This window comes from Staurois parvus, unplaced genomic scaffold, assembly GCF_062004578.1.
Source record: "Staurois parvus isolate SC_StPar_1 unplaced genomic scaffold, SC_StPar_1.0 ptg002854l, whole genome shotgun sequence".
Taxonomy (NCBI): Eukaryota; Metazoa; Chordata; class Amphibia; order Anura; family Ranidae; genus Staurois; species Staurois parvus.
This window is the reverse complement of record NW_028320650.1, coordinates 3213-30074: the sequence shown is the minus strand read 5'-3', so window position 1 is coordinate 30074 and position 26862 is coordinate 3213. Positions and strand designations below refer to the sequence as shown.

At 54.7% G+C, this 26862-nt stretch overlaps 1 protein-coding gene and 1 long non-coding RNA gene across 2 annotated transcripts; both read right to left on the bottom strand.

The window, feature by feature from the left end:
* Positions 1-1322: 1322 nt before the first annotated feature.
* On the bottom strand, positions 1323-4121 carry LOC149429033 (uncharacterized). Its single transcript, XR_016310622.1, has 2 exons — positions 3510-4121; positions 1323-3447 (listed from the first exon to the last, which is right to left on the bottom strand). It is a non-coding gene; the product is annotated as an uncharacterized LOC149429033 (long non-coding RNA).
* Positions 4122-5128: 1007 nt separating this feature from the next.
* Positions 5129-25500, bottom strand: LOC149429032 (uncharacterized; the record flags this gene model as incomplete). Its single annotated transcript, XM_089666809.1, has 10 exons — positions 5129-8367; positions 10094-11526; positions 13825-13950; positions 15178-15251; positions 19799-19819; positions 21544-21756; positions 23037-23129; positions 23508-23646; positions 24122-24177; positions 25410-25500. Coding segments are annotated over 10 exons (4410 nt in total), but the record flags the coding sequence as incomplete, so codon positions are not given.
* Between the last annotated feature and the right edge of the window lie 1362 nt (positions 25501-26862).

Sequence of the window (26862 nt, the reverse complement as noted above, 5' to 3'; positions counted from 1 at the left end):
GATTATTTTCCAGCAGATTTGGGGGCGTTCCCTCCCCTCCCCCACACAGCCAGGAAGATGAGCCCGCCCCCTCCCACATCACTCATCACCTGTCTTGGTGACAACGGTACAATGCAGGATTTCCTATCACTTCCTGTCTCGGTGACAACGGTACAATGCTGGATTTCCCGTCACTTCCTGTCTCGGTGACAACGGTACAATGCGGGATTTCCCGTCACTTCCTGTCTCGGTGACAACGGTACAATGCGGGATTTCCCGTCACTTCCTGTCTCGGTGACAACGGTACAATGCGGGATTTGGCGTCACTTCCTGTCTCGGTGACAACGGTACAATGTTGGATTTCCCGTCTCGGTGACAACGGGCCTCAGAACAGAGAGGAATAAAAACCTGACAGGGGGCCCAGCCCCTCCCCCACTTCAAACTGACTCATTTAAAGGCACAGTCCACCTTTGGAGAATGTTCTCCATCCACCCCTCCCCCTCTTACCTGATTCGTGGGATCCTTCCGCCCGCAGCTTTCTATGGTGTGGCTCCGCCCCCCGCGTCAGATCTATGAATGGAAGGACTACAAGTCCCATCTTTCCCCGCAGAGGGACGCTGGGGGAGGAGCCTGCACTGACGGTGGCTGCAACGCTCTGCAGGTCTGATTGGCTCTTTGTTCTTCTATGGATAAAATTCTTCAATCAGAATTCAGAAGGTGGACTGTCCCTTTAAATGCTGGCCACGCCCATTGATGAATAAATGCTGGCCCCGCCCATCAATTAATAAATGCTGGCTCCACCCATCGATTAAATGCCGGCTCCGTCCATCGATTAATAAATGCCGGCCCTGCCCATCAACCGATTAATGCCGGCCCCGCCCATCGATTAATAAATGCTGGCCCCGCCCATCAATTAATAAATGCTGGCCCCGCCCATCAATTAATAAATGCTGGCTCCACCCATCGATTAAATGCCGGCTCCGCCCATTGTATAATAAATGCTGGCCCTGCCCATCGACCGATAAATGCCGATTCCCACCCATCGACCGATAAATGCCGGCCCCGCCCATCGATTAATAAATGCCGGCCCCGCCCATTGATTAATAAATGCCGGCCCCGCCCATCGATTAATAAATGCCGGTCCCACCCATCAACCGATAAATGGCAGCCCCGCCCATCGATTAATAAATGCCGGTCCCACCCATCAACCGATAAATGCCGGCCCCGCCCATCGATTAATAAATGCTGGCCCCGCCCATCGATTAATAAATGCCGGCCCCGCCCATTGACCAATAAATGCCGGCCCCGCCCATCGACCAATGAACATTGAAGACGCCACAACATTTTTTTATTTAAACAATTTTATTTATTTTTTTTCTATTTTGTGCATTATTAGTCCAACGTCAAACGGCGCGTCAGAACTGCGAGCGTCCAGCGAGCTCCGCCCAGCAGCCTCGGCGCGCAAAACTATAAAAAACACTCCAAACGATTAGCGGCATTAAAAAAAAAAAACATTCCAAAAACATCACACAAATAATCTGAGCTGATTGAAGCCGATCCGGGGCCCCGCCCACTGCGCTTTTCCCCCCCGCCGAGGGGACCTCTTCATCGCCATACATTCAGGGCGGAGCCTCCTTGGGCAGTGAGGCTTCCATACAGAAAACGTAAAGAACTACAAAAAGGAAAATCTGCGTTCACACCGACGGAGCGCGCGCGTGCGTTTCCGCGCGTCGCGCCCCCGCGTTCCTTTCAATGGGCTGCCCTACGTGCGGGAAATGTTCCAAAGGACCCTTTTAGAGAAAACGATCCGCGTCATGCGTTGGGGCGCCGCTAGGAATTATCGGCGCGCGTCTGCAAAGCGTGCGATTTTGTGCGCGTTCTCGCGGCGTGCGCATGCGATCGGTATAGGGCAGCCATTTTATTTCAAGGGGCCACAGGACCGCGTTCACATCTTTGCCACAAAAACGCAGAAACGCATCGCAGACGCACAGCCGGCATGGAACCCCCCTGACGCAGGCCAAAAATGCGTTTCGGCACAATGCGATTTTGCAAAAAGGGGCGGGGACTTGCGTAGGGCGGCCCACTGAAATGAATCGGTTTCCCAACGCGCCGGAATGCGTTCCGTCGCGCCTTGCATGATGCGCACAGAGTCTAATGCAGACCATACATGGGTCGAATTCCGAACGATTTTCTTTTCGCATATTCTTTCCGGAAAAACGATCGTGCGATTTGACCATCGTTGAGTCGAAAATCGGTCGTTTTTCGTGAATTTTCCAACATGGCCGATGACCGAAAAGGGGAGGAACCACGAAAATCAGCCGGTGCCATTGAACCACAAAAATCAGCTGATTATTTTCGAAAGAAAAATCGGTCAAATTTCGACCCATGTGCGCTCCATTCACACTCGTGCGGCTTGTCACGCGACGTCTGGACATCAAAGTGGCGCGATGCGTCGTGGGGCCCATCCTTTCAGCGGTGCACATTCAAATCGGTGCGATTTAAAGTCGCGGCGACGCCAGAAAGGTGCCTGTGCTGCTCTGATGCGACTTTGCATCAGAGAGTGGCGGCCGACTCTGAAATCGTGCGACTCTGCTGGAAGTGGGCGTGACCGCGGACTGAGGGGCGTTCACACAACAGTCACACGTCTCGCTGACCGATTCCAATGTGTGAAAACGATTTACAAACGGGAATTTGCAAAGAAACATTTTGTATCTTTTTTTTTGTTTTTTTCCTCGAAGTCGGATTGTAGGGATGTCAGAGTTATACGGCGCGCCAGGAGAGCGCCGCGCAGGACACGCCCCCAACGCACTCCGAAAACTGGGGGAGGGGCCGGAGCGTACAATCTGAGAGGGAGCGATGCCGCTTAAAGGGGAACTCCACTTCTGAGGGGAAAAATATAAATTAAAAAAAGGAGATAAAAGAAATTAAGAATTCAAAGCTCCTGCTCTCTCGGTGCTGCTTCCCTGAACTTCCGGTCTGCACAGGAAAGGGTTAACAGCGGACAGTGCAGCCTATCGGATCGGAGGGGAGAGGGGGGGAGGAGGAGGAGGAGAGGGGGGGGGAGGAGGAGGAGGAGAGGGGGGGGGGAGGAGGGGAGGGGAGAGAGGAGGAGGAGGGGGGGAGGAGGAGAGGGGGGGAGTGTCTTGCCATCCTAGGCTATGGGGCTGTGTGGTTCTATTGCTGCACACAGTGTAGGGAGGCACATCTCCGCTCCCTGCATGCAAGGGTGGCTCCATAGGATGCTACATTCACCGACCTCAGACCCCTCCTATTCATTGACCTCAGACTCCTCCCATTCACCGACCTCAGACCCCTCCCATCCACCAAACTCAGACCCCTCCCATTCACCAGCCTCCGGCCCTCCCATTCACTGACCTGACTCCTCCCATTCACCGACCTCAGACCCCTCCCATCCACAAAACTCAGACCCCTCCCATTCACCAGCCTCCGGCCCTCCCATTCACCGACCTGACTCCTCCCATTCACCAACCCAAGACCCCTCCCATTCACCAGCCCTCCCATTCACCGACCTGACTCCTCCCATTCACCAACCTAAGACCCCTCCCATTCACCAGCCTCCGGCCCTCCCATTCACCGACCTGACTCCTCCCATTCACCAACCCAAGACCCCTCCCATTCACCAGCCTCCGGCCCTCCCATTCACCAACCTGACTCCTCCCATTCACCAACCCAAGACCCCTCCCATTCACCAGCCTCCGGCCCTCCCATTCACCGACCTAAGAATCCTCCCATCCACAAAACTCAGACCCCTCCCATTCACAGACCTCAGACCCCTCCCATTCACAGACCTCAGGCTCCTCCCATTCACCTGTAGAGGACACGGGGACACAAACAGGGGCGGGGTTTATTTCCCAACAACAGTGGAGTTCTCCTTTAAGGCCGGAGTCACAGCTTTGCTTTTTTTGTTTGAAGCTTTTTCTAATAAAATCAACGGAAACGCATCGCAGCGCAGACCACCGTGCGTTTCTATTGGGGGGGGGGGATGCATAGGTGTGGCCAGGGCCAGGACATGGGGGGGGGGGGTGAGGTGGGGGGCTATTGCATGGAGAGGGATGGGGAGAATTAGTGCTGGGGGGGCGGTATGTGCTGGGAGGGGGATGGGGGGGGATTAGTGCTGTGTTGGGGGGGGGGGGGATATGTGCTGGGAGAGGGATGGGGGGGATTAGTGCTGTGTTGGGGGGGGGGATATGTGCTGGGAGAGGGATGGGGGGGATTAATGCTGGGGGGGGTATGTGCTGGGAGAGGGATGGGGGGGTTAGTGCTGGGGGGGGTATGTGCTGGGAGAGGGATGGGGGGATTAGTGCTGGGGGGGGGGGGGATATGTGCTGGGAGAGGGATGGGGGGGATTAGTGCTGGGAGAGGGATTGGGGGGGGGATTAGTGCTGGGGGGGGGGATATGTGCTGGGAGAGGGATGGGGGGGATTATTGCTGGGGGAGGGATGGGGGGATTAGTGCTGGGAGAGGGATGGGGGGGATTAGTGCTGGGGGGGGGGGATATGTGCTGGGAGAGGGATGGGGGGGATTAGTGCTGGGGGGGATATGTGCTGGGAGAGGGATGGGGGGGGGATATGTGCTGGGAGAGGGATGGGGGGGATTAGGTCGGGGGGGGGGTATGTGCTGGGAGAGGGATGGAGGGGATTAGTGCTGGGGGGGGCATGTGCTTGGAGAGGGATGGGGGGGGGCATGTGCTGGGAGAGGGATGGGGGGGGATTAGTGCTGGGGGGGCATGTGTTTGGAGAGGGATGGGGGGGGATTAGTGCTGGGGGGGGATATGTGCTGGGAGAGGGATGGGGGGGATTATTACTCGGGGGGGTTATGCGCTGGGAGAGGGATGGGGGGGATTAGTGCTAGGAGGGGGGGGAAGTGATTTGAAGGGGGGGGGGGTTTGTGCTAGGAGGAGGGATCTGGAGGTGGGGAGAGGATTTATGCTCAGAGGGGAAATTTGAGGGGTACAGTATTTGTACTGGGGGGGGGGATTTAGAAAGGAGAGGATTTGCGCTAAGAGGGTGCCCCCCACCCTGGCGGGGGCACAGATTTGTGCTGAGTTTGTGATTTCAGTGGTGGGGGGATTTGTACTAGGAGAGGGGAATCTTTGACACATAATGCCCATACATTTGGGGGGGGGGGGGTGGCATCTTGGCCCTGGACACTGGATGACCTTGTCCCGGCACTGGGTGTGACTCCAGACCACGGCCGGCCACCACTCTCAGATGTCTCCCGTTTGGCCTCCAGAAAATGTTAATAAAACGAAGAAAAATGACGGAATTATTTAGACGAATTTCCAGCATCGAGAATCCGGAGTTTCGGAATCAGAACACGAATCTACGCCAAGTCCCGGAACCTTCTGTATCGGTTTCTTCGGAGGTCTCCCAGAACCTTTTGTATCGGCTGGTTCGGAGGTCTCCCGAAACCTTTTGTATCGGCTGGTTCGGAGGTCTCCCGGAACCTTTTGTATCGGCTGGTTCGGAGGTCTCCCGCAACCTTTTGTATCGGCTGGTTCGGAGGTCTCCCGGAACCTTTTGTATCGGCTGGTTCGGAGGTCTCCCGGAACCTTTTGTATCGGCTGGTTCGGAGGTCTCCCGGAACCTTTTGTATCGGCTGGTTCCGATGTCCCCTGACTGCAGGTTAAGGCACTAGTGGTTAAGGCTAAGAGACTGTCCAACAAAAGGGACCGGGGACGGTTCTCATGAGACAAGGGGAGGAGCTTCACAAAGAGCAGTCCAATCAGCAACCATGTAACATGTGATGGCCGGTGACCAGTGAAACGTTCATGAGCAGAGGTGAGGGACAGTGCAAAACACATGTATGAGTGGTAGACCCAACGTCCTATCTTCTCCAACCACCAGCAGTAGCCTGATGGCCTGTAAACAACACGCGTGTTCTAAGGTATCACACATACAACCAATCTTGGGGAACGGGACCTTTTACCAAGATTTGCCGCTTGTTGCAGGTCAAGGCACGGGAAGGTTTAGGTCTTTCTTTTGTTGACATGGAATTTGGTAGACATCTCAAGGCTTACAAGATGACCATTTGGGCGGCCATTGACTGGACATGGACCATGAGTCCATGAAGAGGTTTACGAGGGAGGTGGGTCGTTGCAAAAACAGTGTGAAGCTCAGTGCTGCTTGTGGTCATGGTGATGGACATGCGTGTAGAAGACTTCATACTGGTTTCCAGTATCTTCATGGATCCAGTAATGAGAACTATTCGTTCTCATTTTTTCCATGGTCGTTGTGGTTGGATCTGTGTTCATGATCATTGTCATCATACTTATTATAGTGGGATCGATGTTTGTGGTCATCGGACTTGCCCTTGTAGGGTTTCTGTCTGTGGTCATCATGCCTGCGGTCACCCTCCTTCCATGGCTTATGTTCGTGGCGGTGGCCTTCACCATCCTTCCATGACTTTTGTTTATGATGGTCATCATCACCTTTCTTCCATGGTTTGTGTTCATGGTGGTCACCCTCACCTTGTTTCCATGACTTGTGTTTATGGTGGTCACCCTCACCTTCCTTCTGTGGTTTCTGCTTATGGTGGCCACCCTCACCTTCCTTCCAAGGTTTCTGTTCATGGTGGTCACCCTCCTTCCATGGTTTCTGCTTATGGTGGCCACCCTCACCTTCCTTCCGTGGTTTCTGCTTATGGTGGCCACCCTCACCTTCCTTCCAAGGTTTCTGTTCATGGTGGTCACCCTCTCCTTGCTTCCAAGGTTTCTGTTCATGGTGGTCACCCTCTCCTTGCTTCCAAGGTTTCTGTTCATGCTGGTCACCCTCTCCTTGCTTCCAAGGTTTCTGTTCATGCTGGTCACCCTCTCCTTTCTTCCATGGCTTGTGTTCCTGGTGGTCACCCTCACCTTGTTTCCATGACTTGTGTTTATGGTGGTCACCCTTACCTTGTTTCGATGGTGTGTGCTCATTGTGGTGACTTTCACCATCCTTCCAAGGCTTGTGTTCATGGTGGTGGCCTTCACCCTGCTTCCAAGGCGTGTGTTCATGGTGGTGACCCTCACCCTGCTTCCAAGGCTTGTGTTCATGGTGGTGACCCTCACCCTGCTTGCAAGGCTTGTGTTCATGGTGGTGACCCTCACCCTGCTTCCAAGGCTTGTGTTCATGGTGGTGACCCTCACCCTGCTTCCATGGCTTGTGTTCATGGTGGTGACCCCCACCTTGCTTCCAATACTTGTGTTCATGGTGGTGACCCTCACCCTCCTTCCGTGGCTTGTGTTCATGGTGGTGACCCTCACCCTGCTTCGATGGCTTGTGTTCATGGTGGTGACCCTCATCCTGCTTCGATGGCTTGTGTTCATGGTGGTGACCCCCACCTTGCTTCCAAGGCTTGTGTTCATGGTGGTGACCCTCACCCTCCTTCTGTGGCTTGTGTTCATGGTGGTGACCCTCACCCTGCTTGCAAGGCTTGTGTTCATGGTGGTGACCCTCACCCTGCTTCCAAAGCTTGTGTTCATGGTGTTGACCCTCACACTCCTTCTGTGGCTTGTGTTCATGGTGGTGACCCTCACCCTCCTTCTGTGGCTTGTGTTCATGGTGGTGACCCTCACCCTCCTTCCGTGGCTTGTGTTCATGGTGGTGACCCTCACACTCCTTCTGTGGCTTGTGTTCATGGTGGTGACCCTCACCCTCCTTCTGTGGCTTGGATTCGTAGTGATGGCGCTCATGTTTGTCAAGCTGTGGCTGAGACGACCGATAATACACATTAATGGCGTCTTTCTCCCGTTTTTTCCAGTACGGCTTATGTTCATGGTGAAATGGTTGTTCCGTGTCTTCACCGAGCTCCACAAAAGATGGGTTGTATTTGGGCTTGGGTTCACGTCTCTCCTTTCCATGTGGTTCTTGACGGTCTTCGGTATCAAGCCTCTTCTTGTGATAGTCGTGTCCCTGCCGGAGTTTGTTTTCCTGGGGTCGCTCTTTGAAACGTCCACCATCCTCTCTTCCATCATGGTGGTCTTCATGGTAGGATCTGTAGCCGTTGTTGGGTTTCGTATAATGCCACCCTTTCTGCTCATGAAGGAAATCTCTGGTCTGGTTGAAGTAACGTCCTGATGTCTCATGATGGCTCTTCTGATGGGATTCTGAATCTTTGTCGTACTTTTTATGGTTCTTCCATCCGTGGTCATTTTTGTCTTCGTCATAATCGTGGCTTGGAGAGTCGTGCTTGTGGCCCTCATCCTTCTTGGATTTCTCCTTGTAGGGTTTGTAGTTCGGATTGTCTGCATCTACTCTGAAGTCTTTCTTGTTTGTAGGTTTCGGGTTCGTTTGGTTGAGGTCAGATTCGGAAGTCTCCTCCAGTTTTCCGGGATTGTATCGGCGGTCGGATTTGTAGCTCTTTCGGTGGCCGTATTTCTTTTCGGATCTAGAAAAGGAAATCATGGAGACCTGCACATGTTATTAGAGGAAGCGCTACCAGTCAGACAGACAAAGAACTGCCGTAAAATCATGAATGACACCTGGATGGAAGCTGTGAACTCCCACAACACGGACTGGTTCTGAAATCCTAGAGCTGGAACCATTCAGCTACGTGGTGGAAGGTGTCACTGGTCTAATGTAGCCCTGGGGTTGGGGAACAGTAGATTGTGTGTGTAGTAATGACGGGGCGCTATTCCTCCCACTGACACCAATGATGGGGCGCTATTCCTCCCACTGACACCAATGACGGGGCGCTATTCCTCCCACTGACACCAATGATGGGGCGCTATTCCTCCCACTGACACCAATGATGGGGTGCTATTCCTCCCACTGACACCAATAACGGGGTGCTATTCCTCCCACTGACACCAATGATGGGGCACCATTCCTCCCACTGATACAAATGATGGGGCGCTATTCCTCCCACTGACACCAATGATGGGGCACTATTCCTACCATTGACACCATTGCGGGGGCGCCATTTCTCCTACTGACACCAATGATGGGGCACTATTCCTACCATTGACACCATTGCTGGGGCACTATTCCTCCCACTGACACCAATGATGGGGCGCTATTCCTCCCACTGACACCAATGATGAGGCACTATTCCTACCATTGACACCATTGCTGGGGCACCATTTCTCCTACTGACACCACTGAAGGGGCACCATTCCTCCCACTGACACCAATGATGGGGCACTATTCCTAATATTGACACCATTGCTGGGGCACTATTTCTCCCACTGACACAAATGATGGGGCACTATTCCTACCATTGACACCACTGAAGGGGCACCATTCCTCCCACTGACACCAATGATGGGGCACTATTTCTCCCACTGACACCACTGAAGGGGCACTATTCCTCCCACTGACACCAATGACGGGGCACTTTTCCTCCCAATGACACCAATGACGGGGCGCTCTTCCTCCTACTGACACCAATGATGAAGCACTATTCCTCCCACTGACACCAATGATGGGACACTATTCCTCCCACTGACACCAATGATGGGACACTATTCCTCCCACTGACACCAATGATGGGACACTATTCCTCCCACTGACACCAATGATGGGGCACTATTCCTCCCACTGATACCAATGATGGGGCGCTATTCCTCCCACTGACACCAATGATGGGGCGCTATTCCTCCCACTGACACCAATGATGGGGCACTATTCCTCCCACTGACACCAATGATGGGGCACTATTCCTCCCACTGACACCAATGATGGGGCACTATTCCTCCCACTGACACCAATGATGGGGCACTATTCCTCCCACTGATACAAATGATGGATCACTATTCCTCCCACTGACACCAACGATGGGGCACTATTCCTACCATTGACACCATTGATGCTTGGCTCTTCCAAGCGTGATAGCATGATGGGTTGCGTTAGGTGATTGGATAACCAAGGTTACCCAAAAAAAACCCTACCAAGCCAACATTTCAATAGGGACCTTATTGACTGGGGACTACCTGCCTATCAATAATCTGGAAGACAAATGATTCCAGGAAACTGGATTGACGTAAACCCCGAAGGTCGTGTCAAAGAAGGAGCTTGGAAGCCTTCTACATGTATAAATGCATCTACAGCTCACTGGAACCAAAAAAGGGCGGAGTATGAGGACACGCACCAACGTCCAATAAGGAGCCACTCACCTTTTCTTAATGGCGGTGTCTCCAAAGAAGTTGGTGTAGACAAATCTCTCAAAATCATCCACGAGATCGTCATTCCCGGTCTCCTTCCTTGCCAAGTCTTCCAGGAAGTCTTCCACATCATCCACAAAGTCCCTAAAGCGGATTTTATGATGGGTGAAATAAGGCCCCTCGAAGAAGCCATCAAGGAGAGGTATCAGCCCGGGCAGGTGTTTGGAGAGATCCGTCTTGGTCAGGAAGTTCTGAAGGATCTCTTCGAACTGCTTCCTCTGAACTGGTTTCAGGTCTACGTTGAAAAGGTCAACGCCATCTTTACGGGCGCAGTCTTCCAGGCCGGAGCATCCTTCTGGAACTCGGTACTGATGGTCGGAGAGCTTCTTCCAGAACTTGTTATGGTCGTGGTGTCGGTGGTCTTTGCCATGGGCTTTGTCTCCGTGTTCCCGTCTCTTGTCTTCTCCATGTTTGTGGGCTTCTGAAAATTCTCTCTGGCCCTTGCGAGGATGGAAACCATCTGCTGCTTCTCCGTGGTGATGGCGAGAGTGTTTGTCCTTCCAGGTTCTCTCGCCGTCAGGATGGTGAGAAGAGTCTTTCCAACGGTTCTCTTTGCCTTTGTCCTTCCAGTTGTCAGACTCGTGTGGATGACGCTCTTTATCTTCAGTCCCGGTTTTCTCTCCCTCCCAGTGCCGATGCTTCTTTTCCCTCCAGTGCTGCTTATCGTCATACTTCTTACCCTTCCATTCTTCATGCTGGGATTCCGGCTGTCCATCTTCCACCCATCTTTTTCCATGTTCTTTGCCATGTTTGAAATGAGGCTTCCTGAACTGTTCCCCCGGTGTGGCCGAATCTGAACCTTTGCCCCACTTATCTCCTTTCTTCCACTCTTTACGACCATGGGGTTTCTTCTCTTCCCCAACCAGCTCTTTCCTTTTCTGCGCATGCTCCACGTACTTCTTCTCCCACGTCTCAGACCTCTGAGCCTCCATCGCCAACCTGCTGCTCATCTCCGAGATCCTTCCTTTTAAACCTTTCGCATCCTGCCCCTCGGTGGTATTGGACGTCATGCCCTCTAGATCCTGTCTGAGGGAGACCACCAACGACCGCTGTTTGTCCAACTCCTGACGAAGCATCTGAGATTCCGCCACCAGAGTCTCCTTCTGAGTCAGGAAACCCTCGATCTGGCTCTTGGTGGCCTCCAGGTCTGCTTTCAGCTGGGTGTTCTCCGAGGTCAAGACCTCCTTATCTGCACTATCGGTCTCCAAGGTCTCCAGTTTCTCCTGTAGGTTCTGCAGTTCCTCCTTGGCGAAGAGATGCCCGGTCTCTTCTCGGAGAAGAGCCTCTTTCAGACGGACGTTCTCTTCCGTCGCTCCAAATGGTTGTGACTCTGGAGTGACACCGTCTCCGCCTTGGACCAACGCTTCCAGTTCCTCTTTCTGAGCCTGTAATAAATAGATATATGTTAACCGTTTGATGGAACCTTCATAATTTGGTGTCATAAAAAAAATTGGGAGTTGATGTGTCCTGCTGACTCGCCAACATATACAGTTACGCTCAAAAGTTTGCCTCCCCCGGCAGAAATGGTGAAATTTCGGGATTGGTGATGGAAATCTGCCAAAAACTTGTCTTTTATGGAAGGATAGTGATCATGTGACGCCATTTATTATCACATCGTTGTTTGGCTCCTTTTTAAATCCTAATGAAATCCCCCAAATGGCCCGGATCAGAAGTCTCCCACCCTGGATCAGAAGTCTCCACCCCCTAGAATGTTTTCGTCCTTGGTACAGACGCACAAGGTGACGCAAACAGGTTACCATGACAACTAAAAGCTCAATTTTCCACATCTGTGGCTTTTTAAATTGCTATTAAGCGTCCGTGTATAAATAGTGAGTTTGTCCGTTCTCACGTGGAGGCACTGAGCAGGATAGATACTGAGCCATGGGGAGCAGAAAAGAACTGTCAAAACGCCTGTGTAACAAGGTAATGGAACTTTATAAAGAAGGGAAAAGGTTCTAAAAAGCTATCCAAAGCCTTGACTAGGCCAGTCAGTGCTGTTCAGTCACCTATTAAGAAGTGGAAAATTCGGGGATCTCTTCTGATACCAAGCCAAGGTCAGTAGACCAAGAAAGATGGCAGCCACAACTGACAGAGGAATTCTTCGGGATACAAAGAAAACCCCCCACAGGTAACCTCAGGAGAAAACACACAGGTAAGCTCAGGCTGCTCTGGAAAAAGACGGTGTGGTTGTTCCAAGGAGAACAATACGATGATACTTGAACAAATATGAGCTGCCTGGTGGAGTTGCCAGAAAACAGCCTTTAATGCGCCAATGCCACAAGAAAGCCCGGCTACAATATGGCCGACAACACCTTGACACGTCTCACAGCTTCTGGCACACTGTACTCTAGAGTGACGAGACCAAGATAGAGCTTTATGGAAGCAACCATGAGCGCTATGTTTGGAGAGGAGTCAACAAGGGCCTATAGAGACAAGAACACCATCCCCACTGTGAAGCATGGTGGTGGCTCACTGATATCTTGGGGGGGGGGTGCCCAACAACACGTTGACATGTCTCTCAGCTTCTGGCACACTGTACTCTGGAGTGACGAGACCAAGATAGAGCTTTACGGTCGCAATCGTGACAGCTATGTTTGGAGAGGGGTCAACAAGGCCTATAGAGACAAGAACACAATCCCCACTGTGAAGCATGGTGGTGGCTCACTGATATTTTGGGGGGGGGGTGTGCCCAACAACACGTTGACACGTCTCAAAGCTTCTGGCACACTGTACTCTGGAGTGACGAGACCAAGATAGAGCTTTATGGTCGCAACCTTGAGCGATATGTTTGGAGAGTGGTCAACAAGAACTATAGAGACAAGAACACAATCCCCACTGTGAAGCATGGTGGCGGCTCACTGGTGTTTTGGTTGTGCGTGAGCTCTAAAGGCATGGGGAATCTTGTGAAAATTGATGACAAGAGGAATGCAGCGTGATATCAGAAAATACTGGCAGACAATTTGCAGGAAAGCTATGCATGGGACGCTTTTGGACCTTCCAGCAGGACAATGAGCCTCAGCACAAGGCCAAGCTGACCCTCCAGTGGTTCCAGCAGAAAAAGGTGAAGGTTCCGGAGTGGCCATCACAGTCTCCTGACCTTCATATCATTGAGCCGCTCTGGGGGGGAATCTCAGGTGTGGGAATCATGGAAGACCACCAAAGGCTTTTGGGGGGATCTCAGGTGTGGGGTTCATGGAAGACCACCAAAAGACTTTGCATGACCTGGAGGCATTTTGCCGAGATGAATGGGCGGCTCTACCACCGGCAGGAATTCGGGGGCCTCATAGACAACTATTACAGAAGACGGCACGCTGTCATTGATGCTGAAGGGGGCGACACAAGGGATGAAGAGGGGGTGCAGACTTTTGAGCAGAGGGAATATCATTGGTTGACTTGTTGCCGTGTTCTGTTTTCTGATTGGCCCATTCTGGGATCACCTCCAGATACAGAATATGAATCCCATAAGAAATGCAAGAAATGGGTTTTGCCGGCTCCCTCCTAGTCCATCCTGTATATTCCCGATTCTCCAAGGTGGGGGGGGGGGGGAACTTTTCACCCCAACTGTATATACAACCCATGAACCAAACCAGATGATAACGCCATAACAGGAGTCCATTCTCTGCAGTCAGCCAATCACGTTCACACCACTACCTTGGGGGTCTCCAACAGACGGCTGGAAGTACCTGGAGTTTGGCCTGAATGTGGCGGATCTCTTGGTTTTCCTTGGCAACTTTATCCAGAAGGTCGTTCATAACCTGAAGGCTGTTTGGATCTCCGGTGAACTGGTCGGCATGTTGATGAAGCCACTCCTGGAGGGAAGAAAGGAAGGACAATGTGTGATCCGAATACAGAACGAGGGACAGACGGACAATGCGAGAGGAACAGAATGATGGACCATTTTATCACACAGGATCCTGCCAGCAAATGGGAAGACCTGACACCTCCCCCCCTTCTGCCACCAGAATTGAACCCCTTAAATCCTCCCTCCAACTTTCCCTTTAGTCTTGCACAGGGGTACCGGCTCCTCCCCTTCAGTCTTGCACAGGTGTACCAGCTCCTCCCCTTCAGTCTTGCACAGGTGTACCAGCTCCTCCCCTTCAGTCTTGCACAGGTATACCAGCTCCTCCCCTTCAGCCTTACACAGGTGTACCGGCTCCTCCTCTCCAGTCTTGCACAGGGGTACCGGCTCCTCCCCTTCAGCCTTGCACAGGTGTACCGGCTCCTCCTCTTCAGCCTTGCACAGGTGTACCGGCTCCTCCTCTCCAGTCTTGCACAGGTGTACCGGCTCCTCCCCTTCAGCCTTGCACAGGTGTACCGGCTCCTCCTCTCCAGTCTTGCACAGGTGTACCGGCTCCTCCCCTTCAGCCTTACACAGGTGTACCGGCTCCTCCTCTCCAGTCTTGCACAGGTGTACCGGCTCCTCCCCTTCAGCCTTGCACAGGTGTACCGGCTCCTCCTCTCCAGTCTTGCACAGGTGTACCGGCTCCTCCCCTTCAGCCTTACACAGGTGTACCGGCTCCTCCCCTTCAGCCTTGCACAGGTGTACCGGCTCCTCCTCTCCAGTCTTGCACAGGTGTACCGGCTCCTCCCCTTCAGCCTTACACAGGTGTACCGGCTCCTCCTCTCCAGTCTTGCACAGGTGTACCGGCTCCTCCCCTTCAGCCTTGCACAGGTGTACCGGCTCCTCCTCTCCAGTCTTGCACAGGTGTACCGGCTCCTCCCCTTCAGCCTTGCACAGGTGTACCGGCTCCTCCCCTTCAGCCTTGCACAGGTGTACCGGCTCCTCCTCTCCAGTCTTGCACAGGTGTAACGGCTCCTCTAGTGCAGTACAAGTTGTGGAGGTACAGGATCCAGAGGAACAAGGACTGGAGGTACAGGGTCTGGCAATATGAGGTCAGGAGGTACAGGATCCAGAGGTACCTACCTCCACCATTTCCTCATAAAAGTGGATCACAGTGAATAAAAAAAAAAATTTAAATCCACAAAACCTTCTACAGTGGAACATCTGTGAGCAGAGCCTGTGACGGCACACCTACCTGGATGTCGGCGATGGTCTGCGGGTGATCGGCTCCTCCTCTTGCGCTGCGCGGGATCACAGTCTGAGGAAGATCTACACAAGACAAAGGATGCAGAGTGAGGACAATACCATGGGTGTGCTCAGAATACGTCCACCACCCCGGAGAACTACACCGGATGACCTGTCCACCACCAATCCATCACCAGTCCACTACCAGTCCGTCACCAGTCTGCCAACAGTCTGCCACCAATCCGCCACCAGTCCACCACCAATCTATCACCAGTCCGTCACCAATCCACCACCAATCCATCACCAGTCCACCACCAGTCCGCCACCAATCCACCAGTCCGCCACCAATCCATCACCAGTCCACTACCAGTCCGTCACCAGTCTGCCAACAGTCTGCCACCAATCCGCCACCAGTCCACCACCAATCCATCACCAGTCCGTCACCAATCCACCACCAATCCATCACCAGTCCACCACCAGTCCGCCACCAATCCACCAGTCCGCCACCAGTCCGCCACCAATCCATCACCAGTCCGTCACCAGTCTGCCAACAGTCCGCCAGCAATCAGTCACCACTCTGCCAACAGTCCGCCACCAGTCCACCACCAATCCATCACCAGTCCGTCACCAATCCGCCACCAATCCGCCACCAGTCCACCACCAGTCCGCCACCAATCCATCACCAGTCCGCCACCAGTCCGCCACCAGTCCGTCACCAGTCCGTCACCAGTCCGTCACCAATCCGTCACCACTCTGCCACCAATCCGTCACCACTCTGCCAACAGTCCGCCACCAGTCCGCCACCAATCCATCACCAGTCCGCCATCAGTCCGCCATCAGTCCATCACCAGTCCGCCACCAATCCACCACCAGTCCGCCACCAATCCATCACCAGTCCGCCACCAGTCCATCACCAGTCCGCCACCAATCCATCACCAGTCCGCCACCAATCCATCACCAGTCCGCCACCAGTCCATCACCAGTCCGCCACCAGTCCGCCACCAGTCCGCCACCAATCCACCACCAGTCCGCCACCAATCCATCACCAGTCCGCCGCCAGTCCGCCACCAGTCCATCACTAGTCCGCCACCAATCCATCACCAGTCCATCACCAGTCCGCCACCAGTCCGCCATCAGTCCGCCACCAATCCATCACCAGTCCGCCACCAATCCATCACCAGTCCACCACCAATCCGTCACCAGTCCACCACCAATCCATCACCAGTCCGCCACCAATCCATCACCAGTCCACCACCAGTCCGCCACCAATCCATCACCAGTCCATCACCAGTCCGCCATCAATCCGCCACCAATCCATCACCAGTCCGCCACCAATCCATCACCAGTCCGCCACCAATCCATCACCAGTCCGCCACCAATCCATCACCCGTCTGCCACCAGTCCATCACCAGTCCATCACCAGTCCGCCACCAGTCCGTCACCAATCCGTCACCAATCCGTCACCACTCTGCCAACAGTCCGCCACCAATCCGCCACCAATCCGTCACCCGTCCGCCACCAGTCCATTACCAGTCCGCCGCCAGTCCGCCGCCAGTCCGCCACCAGTCCGCCACCAGTCCGCCACCAGTCCGCCACCAGTCCTCCACCAATCCATCACCAGTCCGCCACCAATCCATCACCAGTCCGCCACCAGTCCGCCACCAATCCATCACCAGTCCGCCACCAATCCATCACCAGTCCGCCACCAGTCCGCCACCAATCCGTCACCAGTCCACCACCAATCCGTCACCAGTCCACCACCAATCCGTCACCAGTCCACCACCAATCCATCACCAGTCCGCCACCAATCCATCACCAGTCCTCCACCAGTCCGCCACCAGTCTGCCACCAGTCCGCCACCAGTCCGCCACCAATCCATCACCAGTCCGCCACCAATCCATCACCAGTCCATCACCAGTCCGCCACCAGTCCGCCACCAATCCATCACCACTCTGCCAACAGTCCACCACCAATCCGCCACCAGTCCACCACCAATCCATCACCAGTCCGCCACCAATGCGCCACCAATCCGTCACCAATCCGTCACCACTCTGCCAACAGTCCGCCACCAAGTCCGCCACCAATCCATCACCAGTCCGCCACCAGTCCGTCACCAATCCGTCACCAATCCGTCACCACTCTGCCAACAGTCCGCCACCAGTCCGCCACCAATCCGCCACCAGTCCACCACCAATCCGTCACCAGTCCGCCACCAATCCGTCACCAGTCCGCCACCAATCCATCACCAGTCCGCCATCAGTCCGCCACCAATCCATCACCAGTCCGCCATCAGTCCGTCACCAGTCCGCCACCAGTCCGTCACCAATCTGCCACCAGTCCGCCATCAGTCCGCCACCAATCCATCACCAGTCCATCACCAGTCCGCCATCAGTCCGCCACCAATCCATCACCAGTCCCGCCACCAATCCATCACCAGTCCGCCACCAGTCCGTCACCAGTCCGCCACCAATCCGTCACCAGTCCGCCACCAGTCCGTCACCAGTCCGCCACCAGTCCGTCACCAGTCCGCCACCAGTCCGTCACCAGTCCGCCACCAGTCCGTCACCAGTCCGCCACCAGTCCGTCACCAGTCCGCCACCAGTCCGCCACCAGTCCGCCACCAGTCCGCCATCAGTCCGCCACCAATCCATCACCAGTCCACCACCAATCCATCACCAGTCCGCCACCAATCCGTCACCAGTCCGCCACCAATCCATCACCAGTCCGCCACCAGTCCGCCACCAGTCCGCCACCAATCCATCACCAGTCCGCCACCAGTCCGCCACCAGTCCGCCACCAATCCATCACCAATCCATCACCACTCTGCCAACAGTCCGCCACCAATCCGCCACCAGTCCACCACCAGTCCATCACCAGTCCGCCACCAATCTGTCACCAGTCCGCCACCAATCCATCACCAGTCCGCCACCAATCCGTCACCAGTCCGCCACCAATCCATCACCAGTCCGCCACCAGTCCATCATCAATCCGCCACCAATCCATCACCAGTCCGCCACTAATCCATCACCAGTCCGCCACCAGTCCATCACCAGTCCGCCACCAGTCCGCCACCAATCCATCACCAGTCCGCCACCAATCCATCACCAGTCCGCCACCAGTCCATCACCAGTCCGCCACCAATCCATCACCAGTCCGCCACCAATCCATCACCAGTCCGCCACCAATCCGCCACCAGTCCACCACCAATCCATCACCAGTCCGCCACCAATGCGCCACCAGTCCGCCACCAGTCCATCACCAGTCCGCCACCAATCCATCACCAGTCCGCCACCAGTCCGCCACCAATCCATCACCAGTCCGCCACCAATCCATCACCAGTCCGCCACCAGTCCATCACCAGTCCGCCACCAGTCCATCACCAGTCCGCCACCAGTCCATCACCAGTCCGCCACCAATCCATCACCAGTCCGCCACCAATCCATCACCAGTCCGCCACCAGTCCGCCACCAGTCCGCCATCAGTCCGCCACCAATCCATCACCAGTCCGCCACCAATCCATCACCAGTCCGCCACCAATCCGTCACCAGTCCGCCACCAATCCGTCACCAGTCCGCCACCAATCCATCACCAGTCCGCCACCAGTCCGCCACCAGTCCGCCACCAATCCATCACCAGTCCGCCACCAGTCCGCCACCAATCCATCACCAATCCATCACCACTCTGCCAACAGTCCGCCACCAATCCGCCACCAGTCCACCACCAGTCCATCACCAGTCCGCCACCAATCCGTCACCAGTCCGCCACCAATCCATCACCAGTCCGCCACCAATCTGTCACCAGTCCGCCACCAATCCATCACCAGTCCGCCACCAGTCCATCATCAATCCGCCACCAATCCATCACCAGTCCGCCACTAATCCATCACCAGTCCGCCACCAGTCCATCACCAGTCCGCCACCAATCCGTCACCAATGCGCCACCAGTCCGCCATCAGTCCGCCACCAGTCCATCACCAGTCCGCCATCAGTCCATCACCAGTCCGCCACCAATCCATCACCAGTCCGCCACCAGTCCGCCACCAATCCATCACCAGTCCGCCACCAGTCCATCATCAGTCCGCCACCAATCCATCACCAGTCCGCCACCAATCCATCACCGGTCCGCCACCAATCCATCACCGGTCCGCCACCAATCCATCACCGGTCCGCCACCAATCCATCACCAGTCCGCCACCAATCCATCACCAGTCCGCCACCAATCCATCACCAGTCCGCCACCAGTCCGCCACCAATCCGTCACCAGTCCGCCACCAATCCGTCACCAGTCCGCCACCAATCCGTCACCAGTCCGCCACCAATCCGTCACCAGTCCGCCACCAATCCGTCACCAGTCCGCCACCAATCCGTCACCAGTCCGCCACCAATCCACCACCACACAGCCTCCACCCCGAAATCAGAGAATTCAGCAGAGCTCCGCCTGGACTGGGCCCGACTCCCCAATGCCTCTCCATAGCCTGACTGATGGTTCCCCGCTGCAGGGACTGGAGGCCGCGGTGCACATGCCCAGGTCCCGCTCTGCAGAGTTCAGGCCGGGGGCTGGGCAGGGCCGGTCAGTGAAGTCCTCGGAGGTGGAGGGTTATAGGAAGGAAAGAACGATGGAGGACGACTTACCTTCATCTCCTCCCAGGCCGCCTGTTGGGGGAGAGGGAAGATATTAATGACTGCAGATACAGAACACCTCCATGTACTATAGAACACCTCCATATACAGCAAGACCGAGCCGGACCTGAACCCAGAGATCCAACCCACTACAGTAGGGAGGAACAGTATATATGACTGATGGGGGAGGGGAGGTATATATGACCAGAGGTGGGGGGGTGGCAGTATATGGGGGGGAGGGACCGTATATATGACTGATGGGGGAGGGGAGGTATATATGACCAGAGGTGGGGAATGGCAGCATATGGGGGGGAGGGACCGTATATATGACTGATGGGGGAGGGGAGGTATATATGACCAGAGGTGGGGGGGTGGCAGTATATGGGGGGAGGGACCGTATATATGACTGATGGGGGAGGGGAGGTATATATGACCAGAGGTGGGGGGTGCAGCATATGGGGGGGAGGGACCGTATATATATGACTGATGGGGGAGGGGAGGTATATATGACCAGAGGTGGGGGGGTGGCAGCATATGGGGGGGAGGGACCGTATATATGACTGATGGGGGAGGGGAGGTATATATGACCAGAGGTGGGGGTGGCCGCATATGGGGGGGAGGGACCGTATATATGACTGATGGGGGAGGGGAGGTATATGTGACCAGAGGTGGGGGGCGGCATTATATATGGTGTGGGGGTGGGAGTATATATATATATCCAGCTGGGGACGGGGCAGGAATAGGTGCAGTATATATATGATAGGGTGGGGGTAGTTGGAAAGGGGGGGTATATGATTGGTGGGGGGAGGGGTAGTATATATGATTGGTGGGGGGGAGGGTAGTATATATGATTGGTGGGGGGTGGGGTGGTATATATGATTGGTTGGGGGAGGGGGGTATATATGATTGGTGGGGGGGGAGGAGGTATATATGATTGGTGGGGGGGAGGGGTAGTATATATGATTGGCGGGGGGGGAGGGTAGTATATATGATTGGTGGGGGGGGGTATATATGATTGGTGGGGGGGGAGAGGTATATATGATTGGTGGGGGGGAGGGGTAGTATATATGATTGGTGGGGGGGAGGTATATATGATTGGTGGGGGGGGAGGAGGTATATATGTTGGTGGGGGGGAGGGGTAGTATATATGATTGGGGGGGGGGGGGAGGTATATATGATTGGTGGGGGGGAGGGGTAGTATATATGATTGTGGGGGGGAGAGGTATATATGATTGGTGGGGGGGGGAGGTATATATGATTGGTGGGGGGGAGGGGTAGTATATATGATTGGTGGGGGGGGAGAGGTATATATGATTGGTGGGGGGGGAGGTATATATGATTGGTGGGGGGGGTATATATGATTGGCGGGGGGAGGGGTAGTATATATGATTGGTGGGGGGGAGGTATATATGATTGGTGGGGGGGAGGGGTAGTACGATTGGTGGGGGGGAGGTATATATGATTGGTGGGGGGGAAGGTATATATGATTGGTGGGGGGGAGGGGGTAGTATATATGATTGGCGGGGGGGAGGGGTAGTATATATGATTGGTGGGGGGGGGTATATATGATTGGTGGGGGGGGGTATATATGATTGGTGGGGGGGGTATTCATTACATGTAGCCCATGCAGTCTATGTTGCGCTCTGTATGGCCCCCCCTTGTTAGCTCTGTGATGTTGGTGACGACATGAGAACACCATTCACCATCCATTCACAGACACTCAGGAGCCATCAGGGGGCGCCCCGCTCCCTCCTCACCTGTGAACACCAGGACAGCAAGAGCCACCAGGGCCACGGCAGCAATGATACATTTATTGAGGGTGAGTGAGAGCCCGGACTCCGCCTCCTGCTGTACGGCCTCTGTGGAGGCGGGTCCTATACTGGTGGGCGGAGCTCCTCTCGCAGCACGTTTGCGGAGACCCTCCACATCATCATCACTGCTGGAACAGCTCACCTCCTCCAGATCTCCTCCTACAGAGCAAGAACAGGGGGGTGGTGAGAGGGGAACCGCAGGGGCGGTACCAACACGTGACTGAATCACAGGGTGGGAGGAGCATCAAACCACAGAACATCACATACAATAACATGTAGTGTCACTCCGCAATGCTGGGATAGACGTTCAAACTATGGCCCTATCGGGGACCCTGTGATGTCAGGACAAGATATGAGGGTCCCCACCATCCCTATGCCCATTATGAGGGGTTCCCACCATCCCTGTGCCCATTATGAGGGGTTCCCCCCATCCCTATGCCCATTATGAGGGGTTCCCCCCATCCCTGTGCCCATTATGAGGGGTTCCCCCCATCCCTGTGCCCATTATGAGGAGTTCCCCCATCCATGTGCCCATTATGAGGGGTTCCCACCATCCCTGTGCCCATTATGAGGGTTCCCCCCATCCCTGTGGCCATTATGAAGGGTTCCCCCCATTCCTGTGCCCATTATGAGGGGTTCTCCATCCCTGTGCCCATTATAAGGAGTTCCCCCATCCCTGTGCCCATTATAAGGAGTTCCCCCATCCCTGTGCCCATTATGAGGGGTTCCCGCCATCCCTGTGCCCATTATGAGGGGTTCCCCCATCCCTGTACCCATTATGAGGGGTTCCCCCCATCCCTGTGCCCATTATGAAGGGTTCCCCCATCCCTGTGCCCATTATGAGGGGTTCCCACCATCCCTGTGCCCATTATGAAGGGTTCCCCCATCCCTGTGCCCATTATGAGGGGTTCCCACTGTCCCTGTGCCCATTATGAGGGGTTCCCACCATCCCTGTGCCCATTATCATGGGTTCCCGCCATCCCTGTGCCCATTGTGAGGGGTTCCCCCCATTCCTGTGCCCATTATGAGGGGTTCCCACATCCCTGTGCCCATTATCAGGGGTTCCCCCCATCCCTGTGCCCATTATGAGGGGTTCCCCCCATCCCTGTGCCCATTATGAGGGGTTCCTCCATCCCTGTGCCCATTATGAGGGGTTCCCACCATCCCTGTGCCCATTATGAGGGGTTCCCCCATCCCTGTGCCCATTATGAGGGGTTCCCCATCCCTGTGCCCATTATGAGGGGTTCCCCCATCCCTGTGCCCATTATGAGGGGTTCCCCCCATCCCTGTGCCTATTATGAAGGGTTCCCCCATCCCTGTGCCCATTATGAGGGGTTCCCACCATCCCTGCTTCCCTTGGCCATGGCACATTCCATGACGTATTTCATGCTACAAGCAGGCCAGGCCGCCCATCACACACCATGCGTCACACGCAGCACCTGATCCGCTAGCAGAGCGTGGCCCCCAGCTCCGGAGTCCGCTCAGCGGTGGGGAATCGGGGAGGAGTTGCACTAACTTCCCAATGTAACGCGCTTCAAGACAAGAAGACAGAGAGGGGGAGGGGAGGTTATACGGGGGCGGGGAGATCATCCGGTACAAAGCGCAGTCAGCGGCGGGAGGTGCCACGCCCAAACCCCTCCCTCCCAGATGCTGACACGCCCAAACCCCTCCCTCCTAGATGCTGACACGCCCAAATCCCTCCCTCCCAGATGCTGACACGCCCAAACCCCTCCCTCCCAGATGCTGACACGCCCAAACCCCTCCCTCCCAGATGCTGACACGCCCAAACCCCTCCCTCCCAGATGCTGACACGCCCAAATCCCTCCCTCCCAGATGCTGACACGCCCAAACCCCTCCCTCCCAGATGCTGACACGCCCCCTTCCCCCGGCAGGATGTCATCTGCACTCACCCAATCTTCTGCGCAGTCCTGGCTCCTCCCCTAGTTTCTGTGGCTCCTCCTCTGGGGGGATCTCCAGCTGCTCCTGGTGTGGCGGGATCTCGGTGCCGGTGGGAGGAGACTCGGGCTCCTGAGGAGGAGATTCGGGCCCCTGAGGACAAATATAGAAGGCTATTTAAAGGGCTGATATTCCTGTGTCCCAGTGTAAGTCTATGGAGTCCCATCAGTGGATAATTGCTCTTATCTCAGCGGGCATTTCATAGGGCCACCAGCCGTGAGGGACTGGACATCTCTATAGAAATATAAACGGCAACTTTGGAACCAGGGGCGCACTGACCATTTGGAAATTCGGGCACTGCTTGAGGGCCCGGGGTCAGTAGGAGGCCCCATGAGATGCCCCTGGTACCTTTTTCATAGACTTTTTTGAGTTTGGGCAAGTACACAGGGGCCCCATGATCCCCTATTGCCCGGGGGCCCCATGAGTTGTCAGTCCACCCGTTTGGAACAGCGAATATGTAAACACGGGAAAGTCCCGATCAATGGTTCCTTCTAGGTGACATCAACAGAACTCATCATGTGACTCGATGACCCCGCCCCCGAGGTTCTGCTCATTATATCCCACTTACCTTCACCTCCTGCACTCCCCTCTCCTCTCTCTCAGGAATGGCGGACGGTTCAGGACCTGAAATCAGACAGAGAATCGGGTGAGACTCCAGACTGAGATAACGGGGGGCATCATCAGGCACCCCAACCTCAATGGAGTGAGAGGGTGAGATAAGGGGGGCGGGAAGGGCTAGATGGTTCGGGGATCATCTTAGGGGTTAGAATGTTGGGGGTAGCGGGTCGGGGTGAGGTTAGAGGATAAGTGTAGTTAGTGCTAGGGTTGGAATGTTGGGGGTCAGAGAACTGGGAGTCAGAGTTGGGAGTCACAGAGTGGGGGTCACAGAGTGGGGGGTCAGAGAGTTGGTGGTCAGAGAATCGGGGTCACAGAGTTGGCGGTCAGAGAATCGGGGTCACAGAGTTGGGAGTCACAGAGTTGGGGGTCACAGAGTCGGGGTCAGAGAGTGGGGGGGTCACAGAGTGGGGCGTCACAGAGTTGGGGGCCAGAGAGTTGGGGGTCACAGAGTCGGGGTCAGAGAGTTGGGGTCAGAGAGTTGAGGGGGTCACAGAGTTGGGGGCCAGAGAGTTGGGGGTCAGAGAGTTGGGGGTCAGAGAGTTGAGGGGGTCACAGAGTTGGGGGCCAGAGAGTTGGGGGTCAGAGAGTTGGCGTCAGGAGGCTAGGATTAGTGGGTTGGGGGTCAGAGTTAGAGCGTAGGAGTTGGAATTAGGGGGGTTAGGGTAAGAGTCGGGTTGGGGGACAGGGTTAGTGTTTAGGATCCCGAACATTTCAGTGTCTCTGTAACCCCCCCATGTCCCCAGTATCCCCAGCACTCCAGGGTCTCTGGGACCCCAATGTCTCCAGTGACCCCCCCCCCCCCCGTGTCCCCAGTATCTCCAGTACTCCAGGGTCTCTAGCACCCCAATGTCTCCAGTGACCCCCCGTATCCCCAGTATCCCCAGTACTCCAGGGTCTCTAGCACCCCAATGTCTCCAGTGACCCCCCGTATCCCCAGTATCTCCAGTACTCCAGGGTCTCTGTGACCTCAATGTCTCCAGTGACCCCAATATCTCCAGTGACCCCAGGTCTAGGAGTCTATTGTCCTTACTGGCACACTCTATGAGGGTCGGGTAATGAGTTCACGGTGTGAGAAGCATCTTGCTATGACTACGCCCCGCCCCCACTCTGCCCCGCCCCTGCTCTGCCCTGCCACCGCTATGCCCCGCCCCTGCTCCAGAACCCGGTGAAGGACAATAACGGAACCAGCTCCGGGACGCCCAGAATACAACCTTCTCCCGGTGTATTGGCCCCCTTACCTGCAGGCTTAACCTCTTCATGGATGGGCAGCGACTCCCCGCGCTCATACCCCACCGTCTCCACCGGGAGGCCCTGAGAATGAAGGTCACAATCAGATCAGAGGTCAATCATCTCCCTCATCCAACACCCAAATTCTCAGATCATAAACCCCGCCCCTCCGGTCCCAACCCTATAGATAGATGAAGCCCCCCCCCACCAGTCCTGATATAGGTGAATACAAAGTCATGTGATTCTTTGGGAACGGATTTCTCTCTGCTGCAATTGGTCCTGTCCCTCCCCCCCGCCTGTGATTGGACAGGGACAGCTCATCTCTCTGCTCTCTCCTCCTCTTAGCATGCTCCATCACCAGGAGAACCTTGGATAATACGAAGAATATAATCTTCATCCTCATCCAGAGACCGCCCACAAGGATCACCAATCCCAGGAGGAGAAGAGGTCCGGGAACAAGCCGGGTACAAAGACCAGAAACTTCACTCAACGGTCTTTATTTCTGGATATTATAGACGGTTGTTACATTGTATCTTCCATCACAGACGGTTGTTACATCGTATCTTCCATCAGACGGTTGTTACATCGTATCTTCCATCACAGACGGTTGTTACATCGTATCTTCCATCACAGACGGTTGTTACATCGTATCTTCCATCAGACGGTTGTTACATCGTATCTTCCATCAGACGGTTGTTACATCGTATCTTCTATCAGACGGTTGTTACATCGTATCTTCCATCACAGACGGTTGTTACATCGTATCTTCCATCAGACGGTTGTTACATCGTATCTTCCATCACAGACGGTTGTTACATCGTATCTTCCATCACAGACGGTTGTTACATCGTATCTTCCATCACAGACGGTTGTTACATCGTATCTTCCATCACAGACGGTTGTTACATCGTATCTTCCATCACAGACGGTTGTTACATCGTATCTTCCATCACAGACGGTTGTTACATCGTATCTTCCATCAGACGGTTGTTACATCGTATCTTCCATCAGACGGTTGTTACATCGTATCTTCCATCAGACGGTTGTTACATCGTATCTTCTATCAGACGGTTGTTACATCGTATCTTCCATCACAGATGGTTGTTACATCGTATCTTCCATCAGACGGTTGTTACATCGTATCTTCCATCAGACGGTTGTTACATCGTATCTTCCATCACAGACGGTTGTTACATCGTATCTTCCATCACAGACGGTTGTTACATCGTATCTTCCATCACAGACGGTTGTTACATCGTATCTTCCATCAGACGGTTGTTACATCGTATCTTCCATCACAGACGGTTGTTACGTCGTATCTTCCATCACAGACGGTTGTTACATCGTATCTTCCATCACAGACGGTTGTTACATCGTATCTTCCATCAGACGGTTGTTACATCGTATCTTCCATCACAGACGGTTGTTACATCGTATCTTCCATCACAGACGGTTGTTACATCG